Raw genomic sequence first — 16610 nt, 5'->3', positions numbered from 1 at the left:
TTTATAAACTCTATTCCTTAACCTAATATAGATGTATGACTGGCCTGTTGGTCTAGAGGTTAGTGGCGCTGACTGCTATACCGGAGGTCGTGGATTCCATACCCATCCAGGGAAAATGTTTGTGTTATGAGCACGACTATTTGTTCTATATCTGCATGTAATTTATCTGTATTATGTATATATTTAGAAATATATAAGTATGTTTAGCAGTTGTCTTCTACTCATAATACAATATTTAATTAGTTTGAGACTAGATGTGGTTAACGTTGGGGAACATTTCTTTATCACATAATATGTACTTTAAAGTTTTTGTTGTACATATATTGTAGAAAAAAAATTGTTACATTCTTTAATTATGTAACTTACGGACAAGACCTTTTCATTTTTAAACCCATTGATCTACCCTCTACCGTCGATAAAACGCGGCAAGGTTCACACCGCGGGTACCATAACACTTCCGCCTACAAAACTTTTAATTAAACTGAAAGCTGTTCATCACGTCACCTGAGAAATATTCTCTGGTCAGTGTCCTATTAAATATTTTATATTGTAATCTCGCTGTACAGTGCTCGGTCTTTTATTGACACAACCAGACCTCTATAAAGTGGCTCCCCTTTACGACAAGTAAACTAGAGGTTTTTGCACCGTTCTGTATGATTAAAATTAATTATTTAATAATAAAGTGCTGCTCTGAATTTTAGTTAATTTGTATGTACATTTCGGATGGACATTCGTTCGTGTGGATACAACGAAATGATGTGTCTATATTTACTATTTGAGTAGGCAATTAAAAGGTTATTAGTTGCAATTTGATTTTGAGGTAAATTATGTTATAATTATATTATTTTGTTTCCGTTAATTTCATCTTTCTCTTATAAGAATGTATTTAAATATTTAAAATGTCGCTGTCAGCAGTTTTGGCTCTTACCATATTTAAGAATTTAAGAATTGCTGAAGATCTAATATGACTATCTTTTAGCAATAAGACGACTCTACCTTTGTCTTATATACTTTCACATTTATTTTCCTACCAGTCAGTATTTTAATTAAAAATAGGCAAAATAAGACACACACAAAAAGAACCATCAATTTATTTGATTACCATTCAAAATAGTCTATATGAGCACAAGAGTTGACATTGCCGCAATGTTTCCTTTCCGTCAGTTTCGGACAGTCGCGGCCGCCATCTTTCTTCTGACGCAGCACACTTCTGCTTCTTAGCTTGTCGCCGAAGCCGCAGGTCGCCGAGCAGGGAGACCAGGCACTCCATTCTGACACCAGGCAGTCGTTGGCTGAAGATCATATAATAATTAATTAGTAGACTAGTATAAGGACCTTTAAATTCCTTTATAGAGGTTAGGTTAGGTTTTAGTCAAAATCTAACCTATACTATTAACTATGTTATTTAAAACTAAGTCTAGATTTTCAATTCTGTTAAATTTTTACTTATCGTAAAAAAAAATTGTAATTAATGTAAAAAACCCTTGTAGATGGTTTTTCACATTTAAGAATGTATGTCCTATTACAATTTTAATTTCGTACAATTTTTAATTTTAATGTGTCAGCTGATTATTTCGTCCCCATAATTGAATCTTCCATTTATACAAGTAATAGGATTTGTTCTTATACTGACGTTGGATCCTGTTGACGGCATGATGCAGGCGCGACCTAAAGTGTCTCGGCAGATGTTTGTGGAGCCCCAGCTTCCGGCCGTGCGCTACAGCTAACACGACGTCATCCATGTTCTTTAGTTCATCTTCGAATTCCTTTTCGGTAGTCCTGGAAAATAAAACGGAAATCATCCAGACTACACCAACGTACAATTCAAAATTTGTTAGATGTTTTTGGAAATTCATAAAATCACCGCTGAATAATTATAATAGTCAATAATGTATTTTTCATATGTGGTATAACTTCCATAGCATCATGTATTTTGCTTGTCTCGTGTAAAAAGCACTCTTAACCAACAGAATTGTAATATGCCTAATATAATAATATTCCACACACATTGTTACTTACGTAGTTGTCGGGGGGTTTGTAACAACAACAACGTAGTTCTCTGGTGCATTTGATCTTGGAGTACCGACAGGATCTTCTTCTAAATCTTTAAGGGTTTCTATAGAACTTCTAGCAGTAACCGGGTTATGTTCATCATCATCATCTACAGAATCTACATTTTCAGTCATTTCAGCATCTTTTCGTGGTAATCCCTTCTTTTTATTTTTCTCTCTCAGCATTTGTAAAAGTTCTCTTCTTGCTAAGTCGTTTAGTTCCTTTGTTGAATATTCTTTTACCTGCAAAATATTAAAAAACATCTCAACATTTTTTTCTTAAGAAATTGTTTCTTCTTTAATGATTCCTTATTTTCAGAATATGTGTGGTCGCGGTCCAGTTTCCTGAATAGCATTGCTAATGGCCATTTCAAAGATGTAACTGCGATTTTATACGTTAACGATAGCTTGCTAGCGGTTTTGTGGACGTGAAATTGAGGACTTTAATCCTTTAAAATATGATAGAGCACCCTGAAAATCGTTATCTGTAAGAATGAAATGTGATATCATTTGACCTGGAGCTAGTAATCACGATCGATCAACATTTTAAAGTATCCTTATTCACCACAAAAGTTCTATTCAAAAGAATTTCATTCATTTTATTTTTACATTACACTAAAATTATAACCCTTTTAACAGACTACTACTGAAAGCAAATTATTAATTATAATGTATTTATCGTCATTTATCCATACACCCTCTGGTTTCCACCCCTATCTGTCGGCAACTATAAAACTACGGCCACAGGATGTAACAGGATGATTTGATTAAACACTTTAAAGCACTTACGTATCAGTGTTACCCGATGGCCTGTATAATGCTATCATGTACATATATTAACATAATCTATATCTATACTTCTATACTAATATATAAAGCTGAAGAGTTTGTTTTTTTGAACGCGCTAATCTCAGGAACTACTGGTTCAAATTGAAGAATTCTTTTTGTGTTGAATAGACCATTCATCGAGGAAGGCTTTAGGCTATAAACCATCACGCTGCCACTAATAGGAGCGAAGATACAATGGAAAATGTGAAAAAAACAGGGCAGGTATAAATCATAACTTATATCTTCTACCCACGGGGACGAAGTCGCGGGCAACAGCTAGTTATAACATAACGCCGCTTCCTTCATGCTGTAAATTCAAGCAATTATAAATTATAGTTATAGTTGAAAATTATAACTTATAAATTCTCCAAACAGTTTTTGTGCACACGTGTAATGTTAATGTCAATTATTCGCAGGAGTTAACTAACCATGAAGGCCCCGCATTATACAGACAAAATGGTAAGGAAACTCAGGCATTTAGTAGGGATGTTCGGATGTAAGGGATAACTCTGTAATGTAATTAGAGTGTTTCTTGTTGACCTCGATGCTACACCGCAGGCGACCCTTATAATCTTATCACTAACAATTCTAGTCCATCCAATTGTTGTCTGGAATAAATAGCGGTGAATAAAACTGACTATCTAAGATCTTGTGCGACGTTTAATTTCAGAGTAAAATTGTATTGTCGAGCAAGTCCTCTTTAAGTGCATGTTCTTTGAGTCTATTTATAAATAAGATGCTTTTAGCTGCAAAATTATACTTGGACTATTTTTTTTCTGCTGACTTAGCTGATAAGCTTTCTGAGAAATTTCATAAATGTAAATTTGGCAATGGGGATATATATTGGCCTTTTTGAAGCAGATTAGTAGACACCGCAGTCACAAGCCACTTCGATAATATTATTGTCAAAACTAATGAATCACTTACCTTAGTCAACTCCACTTGAGCGATAGCCGGCAGGTCTCTCAGCTGTGGGTAATAAAAACCAGCCGCAGGATGATCAGGGACCCTCGGCTTGTGCCTCCTCACTGGGTCTGGAGGAGTGGTCTCCCAGCGCGGCGCTGTGAATGTCAGGCCACTTGCCGCTCCTGCGTCTAGAGGCTCCAGCTGTTGAAGAAGGAAGCTGTTTACAGATCTCACTTTAGCCATTTAACTAGCACTGAAGTCAGACTTATAGAAGAAGATTCAGTTATAATTGGAACCTTGGTTCTAACGTAACTTTTTCCTGAAATGGAAAATATCGATTGATATTTTCCTCATAATTGAAATATCTTGGAAACAGTTATTGCTTATAGAGTTTACTTACATCTAGTGTGATTTGGTCCACCCATGAAGAGTCTACGCATAGATTGACACTATCGAGACCAACGAACCAATCTGGTGATGGAATCATGCGGCACATTAGTGATATCTGGAAAACAAAAGACAGGACAATTTATTTAATTTATATCGGTTACTTCGAACTCATTAATACTGCTCAATAGAATATTCAAGCATAATACATTAACTAAATTCAGTTTTGACCTACAAGTGCGATTGCAGTAGTTGTGGAAGACACACCGCCGCGCTATGACTGACTTCTATGAATGCTAAAGTCTTACTTCGAGCATTAGTAGTATTTTTAGCAGTAAGGCTAAGTGCCATTTTCTTAACCGCTTCATCGAAGTATCCAAAAATAACCCTTTTACTTACAAAACTATGTCCACCATCAACGAACACCATGTTCTCAGTACTCCCGGTACCAGCTCCGACGGCTGATGCTGAGAACTGGTCGTAGACGTGCATGTCTTCATCACCTTCCTTCACGAGGTCATCGATCTTTCCATATTGGGAGAAGGCACGAACAGACGGCTTGGCTACATCCCCCACGTGGAAGAGGCTGAAGTTACCAGTGTGAGATTGACCTAAAAGCAGATTTTATTTAAGTCTTTCCACTTTCTCATTTGTGGAGTTATCCATAAATGTTTATAAGTTTTACTTTTAGATGAGTGGCAGGAGCTAGATGCAAAAGATAGATCTCGATGGCGTGTAGTTCGGGATGCCTAGGTCCAGTAGTGGACGAATATGGGCTGATGATGATTTTTACGATAGAGTAAAGCAGTGATAGAAGTCATAGACTTGTAAACCTTGCGAAGTGATCACTTGTGTTACCCTTAATGCAATTATTATATTTAACACTAGCGACCTGCCCCGGCTTCGCACGGGTGGACATTTATTTTTTAAGCTTATTTTCCGGGATAAAATAAAGCCTATACGGATTCGGAAGATTCCCTCTAAGTAATGGTAAAAGAAATTTTGAAATCCGTTCAGTAGTTTTTGAGCCTATTCAATAGAAATATACAAAGTTTTCCTCTTTATAATATTAGTATAGATAAAATCATATTTTTATACTCCAGCCTAAAACCTATTTCTAGTATTAAGATTTAGTCTAGATACTAAAACTAAATGTTTCTACGTAATCATTACTGAAGACCGACAAACCACGTAAGGTGTGCTATTCCTTGAACCACAAATACCTAGAACTCTACCAATTCCACTGAATTCGAAGGTCCAATAGCCTCCCCACTATAACGTGATATACAGCTATTTATTGAGCACAATTTACTGTTACAGACGATATTCGCATGTAGTATATCAAGTTAAATTTAACGTGAACGGTTCTAAGGAAGCGGTCCATCGAGGCGTCGTTACATCTCTCCAGTTATTCTCAGACGCTTTCCGTTCAATATTGATTGTGGAGATTGAATTAACACATTCAATTATTATTCGTGAATATGTGAGGATGTTATGCGTGATTTAATTTTGAATTTATTATCGGGAGTATACTGGGTATATGTGATTTCATGGTACAAATAATGGTATGCTATTCCATGTTGACGGCTTTATTCTGTATTTTTGTGTTTTCCTTCTTGTATAGGTATAGGGGGTCTATATATATCTGTACTCGGAGATAAGTATTACACATTTCTATAAAGATTAATAGGCATCGTCGGAATTAATGTTAACCGATGCAACGTTTGACTTACCATTAAAAGAAGAAAAAAATAAAAAAATAACTGTGTAAAGAAAAAAAGTTATAAAAACGCAAAAGAACAAATAAAAAATTACAAAAACGAAATAAATATAAAAGAATTCAATTAAAACTTATTTGCATTTCCAGAATAGCCGTTTAGCCCTTACCTTAGTCTCTATCGAAACATTTTATAGGCCATTTACTTAGAAACAAGCGGAGTAAGATATGCAAATACAACATTTTCTAAGCATGGTTATGTAAATTTTATTATAATTACTTGATAGTCATCGTTTGAAATTATCAATAGGCAGAATTGTGAATTATTTATGAGTGGATTCAAGTGAATTATCTTTATGTTACTAGTATATTTTATGGATTTGAAAAGGGAAGGGAAATTCGGGTGACTGGGTAATCGGTCGGCAAATGAATATAGAATGGTGATTAATGAACCTGTTGTACTTAAGGGTTAAATTATATTAGCGACGTTCGAAATACAGTGTGAACGTTTTGGGAGAATATCGAAATCAAAAACAAACATTTAATGAGTACAATGTTGCCAACATGTTGTCCTTATAAAGTCCAATATCACTTTTGAATCAAAACTTTTTAAATTCATCCTCTTTTCAGTCTTAAATCTTATTTCTTTTTTTACAAATATTTTCCCTTATTGATTACCGGTATCATCAACGTTATAATCAAAGGGTATAACTACCTATTGGCTGCTTCATGAAAATATATTTTCGGTAACTGTGTCAGCTAAATATAAGAGTGCACTTTCATAAATAGGTTATGCAAGCGCCAGTCGTCAGCTTGTATCGTTCCTGATACAACGTAAAACAAAAACAATATCCCAATTTGTTAATATTGTTCTTTATATTCTTGCTCTTTGCTACCCAGGATATGCAGTGATGAATGGGGTATGCGACCTACATAAATAGTTGGAGATAATTCATGGCTTTATGTAATAGTCGGTACCAAAATCTGAATATTATATCAATCACAATAAATTAACTACATTCGTTTTTTTTTAAATCAGATTCCTTGAAAGTGCGAGTTGGACTCGCGACACTGAGGGATCCGTACAAATAAGCTACAGAAAAACATTGGTTGGGTGACATTTAAATTTATAGTGACCAACTTATTCGTCACCCATAAAAAAATATGACTGGAACAATTAGTGATATTTGTCTAAGGTGTTATAGCTCTGTCTGTTGAAATATATCATCTTGAAAATGTTTAACCGTCTGACACCTTCCGGCTACCGAACCCTATAAACATATAAATCTTGCATCGTATTACTTTTAATAAACCCGATATTTACTCCAGTACTCTGGAATAACTATAAAGACTTCTAATGACCTCATAAATCTTAATTAACTTTAATCGAAACTGGATCAGCGTGGAAAATACGGAGAACTTAATAAAAACAAAACGAGTTCATTCAACTGTTTATATTTAGAAGTTCTTATAAAACCCAGACACAAATAGAGACTATGGACGTTAAAAAGTTTGCGTAATATTTAGACTAGTTCCATTTTATTACGCTGAGATTCAGATGACTCAGTTCAGATCTTTTTAGATATGAATTGTGATGGAAAATAAAATGATTATTATTTGTAATTGGTCCATTTCCTGGATAATTGATATATTTTCTTTCTTTAGAAAACTATTCACGCAGTAAGGAATTCAATTCTTGTGTTGCGGGGATTTTACAAACATATAAATCACATGCACAAACTCAGAACAAGCATTCGTGGATCACACAAATGCTTGTTCTTCGCGGGGATCGAATCATGTCCCTCGTGACATAACGCGCACAGTGGGTTCGGCGTGGTGGCCTCAACCACTCGGCTATCCGCGCAGTCAATAGATGTATAAATGTAAGGAAAGTGTCAAAAAACTGTTTTAAATTTAATATCACCAAGTACGCGTATTTAATACCTAGTATGAATTCGACAGTCCAACTCTCCAAGTCACGGTACTTCATTATAATACCCACTAATACTACAAAAGCTTTCTTAAAATATCTGGAGCGTCTAACTTATGTTTAAGTGCTAAAGTTGTGAATTTAAGTTCTTGCAGGAGATAGCTACAGAAGTTCACGGTTATAAGTTTTATAAATTGTACTGGATCGGTTAACTTTACGTGAACTAAAACTATTCTGTACAGAATTTAATGTTTTCCAATCTTATTTTGTTTAAAACGTGACGTCTGTGTTAAAATATTTTTCAGAATTTCAAAACAGAAATACAGAAACTTATTACAAGTTCATAAGCAGGCGACCGTAAGCCAATTCTAGACAGTAGGAATCTTAGATCGTAATTTTGTTGATACTTTTCAATTTCATACAAAACCTCTTTCAAAATAAGTAAAATTTAAGATTCATCATAACGTAAGTGGTTAATTGACGAATAGAGGACTGTTACAAGAACCCACTCTGTAACGTATGGGTATAATCTCATTTTAACTAATAAATATAAAATCCTTTACTAATTTGACCCACTATACATTTTCATTAAACTAAAGGTAGTGGCTATACCACTTACATTGAATACAGAGCTCTTCACTACGATTTCCAGTTTCGCAGAATAGTATCAAAGTTCCCCCTAAGCCGTTCCATGAAGTCACAAATAGTATTTAGCTTTGTTTGTGCTGCCTAGCCTATAGGCTAAATAGAATACCACGAAAATTGTTCTCGAACACTCTGCTATTAAATTAACATCGGTAACATTAAAATTTTCTACAAATAACAGTGTTTGTAAATTTTGTGTAGTCCTGTATTTACGATTTTTTTCAAAATGTGTCGAGAAAATTTGTATACCTACTTGTAAATGCATAGGTATTACATATAGCAAATATATCTTAGTTGCAATATATGTACCTATATATAGAATAGGATACTTCTCTTCTTTTTCGTATGGTTAATGTACAAACACAGTTACAAGCAAGTGTCATAGTTTTAAGCCGCCCGTTACTCCTCTGACGTAACTTGACTCACCCTTGAAGGCAGTTTTTCTTGGAAATACTACATTGTTTACGGAGCATATGTTTGACTATGTGTTTATTAAATGTGTCGTAAAGTATATCCGATGTTTTACCACTAGCTAGGGTTGACGAAATTATTGTCTCTTAAAAATAATTTTACTCAAAATTAGGAAAAGAAAATGAATGCGTTAATGTTCCTTGTTCGTAGACTTAGTGGTAAAATCGATAATAGCATAATTATATAAATTGTTTTAAAAATAGAGATAAGAAAATAAATCAAACACTACAAAGATACTTTACCTACACTAGAACGACATAAAATATATGACAAAATAAGCATCCTTCAGATGTCATATTCCGGATTTTAATCAAGCAGTTTTCATATCACGTGCTAAAAAGGCATCGCCATAAAACATACCCTTTTAACTTTCAATCTGTGAATATGAAAAGCTCCACAGCTCTAACAAGATTTTATATCCTTGTATCACGTCAAGTGCCAACCCTAGACCATCCCCTCTTTGATTGAAAACAGACAAAAGGATTTTTTTCGATGCCAAAAAAAGGACAAATGCCTTTCAAATACCAGTACTAGAGATTTATACCCTCTCGCAGATAATTCAATATCTTTTACTTTCATAACATAATGGAGACAACTTAGTTTTCTGGTCACGGTTTGAAAGACATAAAATGTATTCTTTGAGTTTTCAGTTTTAATAAAACCTTTTTGCGTTTTCTTCGGTACAATGTGGTGTAACTAAAGGACTTTGTTCTTTGTTCGGTTTGTCAGTCGACTTAGCGGATTGTACATTGTTGGGAGCTTTGAGAAGTCAACTGATAAGGGTATTAACTGTGAGAATATAGGTAATGTTGTGGCTGATGTAAGGCTTACTATTTATCTAATATATGTTACTGTGTATGTTACGTTGTAGCCTTGAGAACAAAGCAATAAGAAAATGCCTTAACTTCCCAAAGAGAGTTACGAAATATTACATTTAAGTAAGCTTAGTTTTAAATATTTTTTGGTATGTAGATAATTTTGTTTATAAATATTTAGTTTCAACGACGAAGAGGAAAGATATGATTACATCAATCACGTGTAATAACTATAAACGCAGTATTTTCTCATGAATTTCAAATGATTGATTTCAAGTGACCTTTCTAAAATGAAAATATGAAGATGTACGATCTACAAACAAGGGGTTAATAATAAATGTACAAACTGTAAACAAATGGACCTTACTGCTCTGCAATAAAAGCTATAAAAATAACCACTAACATGTGGTCTGAGCGGGTAAACAAGCAACAAATACGTGTGTAAAGAAACAATGACGTCACTAGGATTGTGAAAGCAACGTCTGATAAGATCGCATCTCTTTTGTCAGGGTGCGTTCATACCAGACATATAACCAGCTGCCGATTGGAAGCATATAAGAAACCTTATCTACCGAAACTGTGACATTAATAATATTGCAATTATTTTGTGAAACAGAGTTGTAACTCTACTTCGCATAGTGTTATCTCAACTTGTACAACTTGTACAATGATTGATCGCATTCAAATAGAAAAGAAGTTAATTGTTTGAATGTCAACTTTAAGATAAACGACGTAATTTTGACATGTCAATTCAATGCATTGGAGCTTTAGCGTTAGCGCGTGAAACTGTAGTGTTTTCGTAAGCAATTGCCCAGGAGTAACATCTAGAAGAGCAAGAGAGTGTGAAATATTGAAATTACCTGCCTTGATATTGGTGATTGCTACAAGAACTTTAAGCTCCTTTGAAAATTAATTCTTTTCCTACAAAATCGAATAAAAACTTACCTCCATACCAAAATTCATCGAAATCAGTTTAGCCGTTTGAACGTTAAGAGGCAACAAGTATATATACTCAGATATATCTACAATGTGAGAATATACCACGTTAAACCGCTCGCAGCATGTAGACGACTATACATTTAGTTTGAACGAAGCTTGACGGGCGAACAAATAAATACCGAGTTATCTTAGACGAGCCAAACCGCAAAACGTCAGTTAAACGTTCAGATAAAACGAAACTTGTTTTTAGTTTCCCCTTTTGTTTTCCTTTTGTCTTTTCGACGGATTTATTTAATTGTTTTTGTCCACACTATTGTAGTTTAAGATAACAATGCAGGTATATATCTAAACATGTACGTTAAAAAAAACATAAATACACTATTTGTCAACTCTTTTGAATTTACAAAAAGGAGAATATTATTTATAGTAATTTGACTCAAATTTCATTGACTACTAGCTGTTGCCCGCGACTTTGTCTGCGTGATTCTCAAGATGTGAAAAACTATGAAGTTTAATAATAACGATCATCTCAAAAATGTAATGCAATATTGAAAATGAAACACTTTTTATATTTTAAGCTTGCTTTTTTATTTCTAAGTTACATATAATTAATCTTGAGCGGCCCAAAAAGACTATCAAATGTTTGAATCAAACACATTTCATCGTTTACGATACTATCCTGGTGTCAAATATTTCAGAGCTGTTTTAATGAATTTTTCTTATTTAATCCCAAAAAGAGGGGTTTATAACTTTGACATATCTGCCTGCCTGTCTGTCTGTCTGTGACATCATAGCTTCCGAACGAATTGAACTATTTTAATTTAAACGTGAATTATGTGCGAGTGTTCGTTTAGACATGTTAAAAATGGGGGGGGGGGGAGGTGCAAGTAGGAAAAAATAACAGAAGTGCTAAGACTGAGTTATACATTCAGTCTTAGCACTTCTGCTAAAAATGTTTTACTTTCAAGGGTTTTCCATTTTCTAATTGGGTGGGTTATGATTTTCGAGCACGTCTGTTCTTGGGACGGCCTACACCTGAAATTGCTAGACAGATTATAACAGTGATTATGAGGTACCTATCATAAAATTATTATTGTACTGTAACCAAAGAGGTAAATCAGAACCATATTACTGAGGACCCGGTGTCCGTTCGTCAGTCTGTCACCTGGCTGTTTCTCAGGAACAGTGATAGCCAGACAGTTGTTATTTTCACACACGATGTTTTCTGACGATATAAAGAAGATGTCAAATTATTTTTGTGGACGGAGCTGGTGAAGTGAGAGTCGGGCTCGGTAACTGTGGATTTTATATAGTTTCAGAAGATATAAGATTTTGCAAAATTGCGCCCAGATAAACGGTTTCCTGAAACACGTTTGATTGCCCTCTTAATATTAAAACTGATCTTCCTCACAAACATTTGGACTATTTCTAAAATAAAAAAGGTGGGAAACGTGTTATCTTGACCCCCTGGTGTTTTGATCATGATTTGCCTTTAAATTGCTGATAAATAAATAGCGTGATAATAAAAAAAAACTATCAGGCACCCCTTTTTTTTAAATTGACAATGACAAAAATCTAAAGTATAGGATATGTGTACAACAAAGCAAAATATGAACATAAAAGTGACTTCATGTGCATGAGTTCTATTTACTGTACTAATTTACAAAGAAAATATACGTATTTTATTCGTTAACCTACCTGACGATCATTGAAGTAAAATACCGTCATCCCTACTGCATAAATGGAACTTAAATAAAGACTACATGAGGTTGGTTGTGAGGTTACGCTGTCGATACCGACAACCAAAATGAATTTTCCAGACGTTGTATGACGGATGTAAGTGCTGATAGCTACACGCTATTATTGGCCTTATTGGGGAAATTTCCAAAAATATGTTCCTAATCCTCGTCGGCTTAGCTTTGGGATCTCAGAAACTCATTCTGTCTCGTTCCTTCCCCTGTTTTTACCAGGCTACGAAAGAAGAAAATTTTAAATAAGTAGAGATTACAAAAAATTGTTAAAGGATTTTTTGGAAGGACCACGTGTGGTGTTACGGGAGCGGATAGAGTAATAAATGAGTATATAAGGGGAAGTTTGAAAGTGGCACCGGTTACAGAGAAACTACGTGGTAACCGGCTGTCATGGTATGGGCATGTTATGCGGAGGAATGAAAATCATGTGGTAAGGAAGGCGTTAAGCATGGATGTGGATGGATATAGGGGAAGAGGACGACCAAAGAAACGATGGATGGATTGTGTGAAAGACGATATGGCTGTAAAGAGTGTTCCTTGTGAGATGACGGCCGATAGGAAGGTGTGGAAGAAAATGACATGTTGCGCCGACCCCAAATAAAATAATTGGGATAAGGGCAGGGGAATGATGATGACCACGTGTGCGGTCTCTGTAATGGCGGATGTAGACCGATCAAATCGTTAAAATGTTGAAAAATCAGGTATCAGTGGACATTGTTCTATCGATAGATACATAATGTCAAAAACCGTCTAGCGTACGGTCTTATTCATTGATAGCTTTGGTCGTACAGATCTTTCATATTGCATACCTATTATGCAGTTTACGCAAGTTTGCTGGGCTTTTTTATCCGAAATACTTTTGTGTCTTTACTTTTTGTACTTACTTTTGTCCTATGTAATGTTGCAAATTTAAGAAAACATTATTTCATTGTTTGAAAGGCCTTTTTTTTGTTTGAATGTTTATATTTTTGTTGCTAGTTGTTACAGATGAACCAAGGTAATAATTAACTGTGTCGTTCAGTAATTTATTGTTGCATATTTATAGATAAGATCAATGTGAACTACATGCAACTTTGGGTTGAGTGTCACTACGAATGTTTTGATCTTGAAGACATAGGTATATACAACTATCGTAAATAAATACAAAATCATATTACGGCAATCTACATTTGAACTTGAGTAATTTTAGTACATCAATAAAAATAAAAATAATTTAAGTTTCTTTCTTTCAAGAATGTACCGATTACGGTAACAATTGCATAAAAAAAAAACGTATTAGTTTATGTTTCTTTTATTTTACTTGTGAGACAGTCGTGGTAGGCCTATATCAGACTTGAAAGAGAATAAAATGACTAATTTTGTGAAAATGATTTATTTTCGAAAAATCCTTTTATTGCTCTGCCAAAAGTCTTAAGATAAATACCGTGATGTTTTTTTTGTGTAAATTGATCACCGTGCTGCTTACTACTCAATGGGGTGAAAATACACCTCATAGTTGTATTACACGATGTTACGGGTGACTCCAAAAATTTAAAACTTTACTGCTCATGCCCCCTGCATAGTAGCGTTATGGTTTTTGTATATTTGTTGTATCATGTGTACGATAAGGTTCATGCAAAATTTGAATGAAATATATTCAGTAGTTTATGAGATAATTTGATATTTGTTTATAGATATAAAAGGCTCCTGCTCACCCCCTGTAACGAAAAGCGAGATAATAAGTAAAAAGTATGTTGACCGGACCTCTTGTTGATATTCTCTGAAAATTTGAATCAAATCTATCCAGTACTTTCCGAGATCTTTCCGGACATACATACAGACAAACAGACAAACAGACAAACAGACAAACAGACAAAAATTCCAAAAATTATATTTTCTGCTTCGGAATCGTTCGTAGACCACCCTGCAATTATTCTTTTTTAAAAATATTCAATGTACAGTTTTCACTTTTCTACAATTTTATTATATGTATAGATTAAAGAAATCTCGACTGTGCCTTTTATTTATCTCATTTATTCCAAATCCTAGTCTCTCTGTGTTTTTGTGACATCACTTTTAATAATATTAATATTATTACTATAACAACGCCAAGAAAGCGAAAAACTTAAGCATTCATTCACCAAACACTAATGTCTTCATAACAGAAAATAATAGCAATTACCATTTTCTCCTTGAACATAATCTTTCCATAAGTAGGACACTCCTAAATAATCCGATAAGCTTATTAATGTTATTTATTTGTTATACGGATAAAATGATCGTTTGTATCACTGTCTCATATGCCATAATATATATTTATTGCGATATGATAGGACTCACACTTCACTAAATACTAACTTTTTCGTATTCATTTGTTAACAGAATTTCGTTCTGTTTTGTTCCTGATACTCGTTAATACATAATTAAATGTTGATGGCTCATAAAAATGTATAAACATTTTGTCAGAGGGACAATTTATTCTAAAACAAATGAGTTGTTTTATCAAAGCTGTCTTATAAAAATAAATACTAGCTTTTTAATTCTCTTGTTTAATTTTTAGGGCAATAAAAACAGAGCGACATAGGTCAACTACACTGATTCTCAAATAAAATAAAAAATCAAAAGAGCTGTATTATGTTATGGAAACAAAACACAACATTTTGATTAAGACCTATTGGTTTTTCAAATAACTATTATGAGTCAATTGTGTAATTTTTAAGATAAACAGGTTCATAATAATAATTGTGTCTTACCAAATGTTTGTGACCACTGAGCCTTCGGTCGATTTTGCGGGTAGTCCTTTGGAAACCTCTCCTCACTCCACAACATACGCAACGACACTTTGTATACAGCCACATCGTTCACGTCACAACCTACCGCCAAATCAAACAACGCTATCACCAAAAACAAGATGGCGGTCATTTGTAATCGAACCGCCATCATGAACTGACGCGCACTGTCGAAGTAATCTTTAAATTTAAATTGATTTAAATTTCGTTGAAATTAATCTTAAATGCTCAGTTTCCGTGCGTGTTACTTCTCCGGAGAGATGCGGTGGACTTTTCTATTTTGGATTCCCGTTCCTTAGCGGACAGAAATAAACACATTGGCGACGATCTGTACGCACGAGCCACTGACTTGTGCATCTCATTTCGTTTATTTTTATAAGTCACAAACAGTGTGTTTTGTGAGAATAAACAGAATGCTGTGTTTATTAGAAAGAGCTAGGTAATAAGTATATTTATAATCTAGTACGATAAAATCATCATTCATTAATCGTTCTAACAGTATATCACCTCCTCTCAAAATGAAGTTTGCGCAGCACTAGAAAGGAGTTGATGCACCACACGTATGACTCTCTCTTTATTAAGTTTAATGTTCAGAAAATCCTCAAATCTTTGAGTCAAAATTAAATATCTCTACATTCTCCCAGAAAACATGGACATACCTTCCGCGTTCCAATATAAATTTATCGTGTACCTAAGAATAAAAGAAACCTTTCGTATAAAATGTAATGCTGTAAATTCATCAATAAGTTGGTTATGTAGGGTCGCAGGTGGCGCGGTTCTTCTTAAACGCGGTGCTAACCCGTCCCGAGTGTCCACTTGATTGATTGATAGAGGACCGCTATCAAAGGATTTTTCGTTACATAAGTTGAACGGCGTAGGTATTTATTTTACGTGGTGTTGAGGCACTTGACTTTGATTGAATAAATATAGATTATATGTTGTTTTTAGGTCGGTTTAGTTTTAGGTCAGTATACGTGTACTTATTACTGTTAAATGACTCTTATGCTTGTGATAGATAGGTAAAACAAATGAAAAAAATACTTATCTTGTGTGGTTGTATTCTGTGTAGTCTCTCTGTTAATTGTCATACTTGATCATTCTTTGTACCTTGGTTTAACATTTTCAAATATTTTTTTAACTAACAATCCACAAGCCAATAAAAACAAAATTCGATCACAACCATCACGTTCAGCAATTTCTCGTTTCGCAGAACTCTTTAAATCACGAAGTCACGTAACATGAGCACAAATAAACATAAAACTACAACATTCTTTATACCGATTCAAACTTTTATTCAGACAAAGTGGGTACGTCCCAGTTCAAGTGGAATAATAAAAACTTCAAAATTATGCGCTTGAAACTTTGTCTATAGAGTCCCTACGAAATGTTCTAGGATTCAAAC

At 34.3% G+C, this 16610-nt stretch overlaps 1 protein-coding gene across 1 annotated transcript; it reads right to left on the bottom strand.

The window, feature by feature from the left end:
• Nucleotides 1-1075: 1075 nt before the first annotated feature.
• Nucleotides 1076-15866, bottom strand: LOC113505911 (spondin-1-like). Its single transcript, XM_026888784.1, has 7 exons — nt 15173-15866; nt 4572-4783; nt 4186-4290; nt 3807-3986; nt 2020-2294; nt 1634-1779; nt 1076-1292 (listed from the first exon to the last, which is right to left on the bottom strand). The coding sequence occupies exons 1-7, from the start codon at nt 15360-15362 to the stop codon at nt 1099-1101; spliced, it is 1302 nt and encodes a 433-aa protein (XP_026744585.1). The 5' UTR covers nt 15363-15866; the 3' UTR covers nt 1076-1098.
• Nucleotides 15867-16610: the final 744 nt, after the last annotated feature.

The sequence above is a fragment of the Trichoplusia ni genome, chromosome 27, assembly GCF_003590095.1.
Source record: "Trichoplusia ni isolate ovarian cell line Hi5 chromosome 27, tn1, whole genome shotgun sequence".
Taxonomy (NCBI): Eukaryota; Metazoa; Arthropoda; class Insecta; order Lepidoptera; family Noctuidae; genus Trichoplusia; species Trichoplusia ni.
Note: the sequence above shows the minus strand (reverse complement) of the source record. Positions and strands in the feature narration are given on the sequence as shown.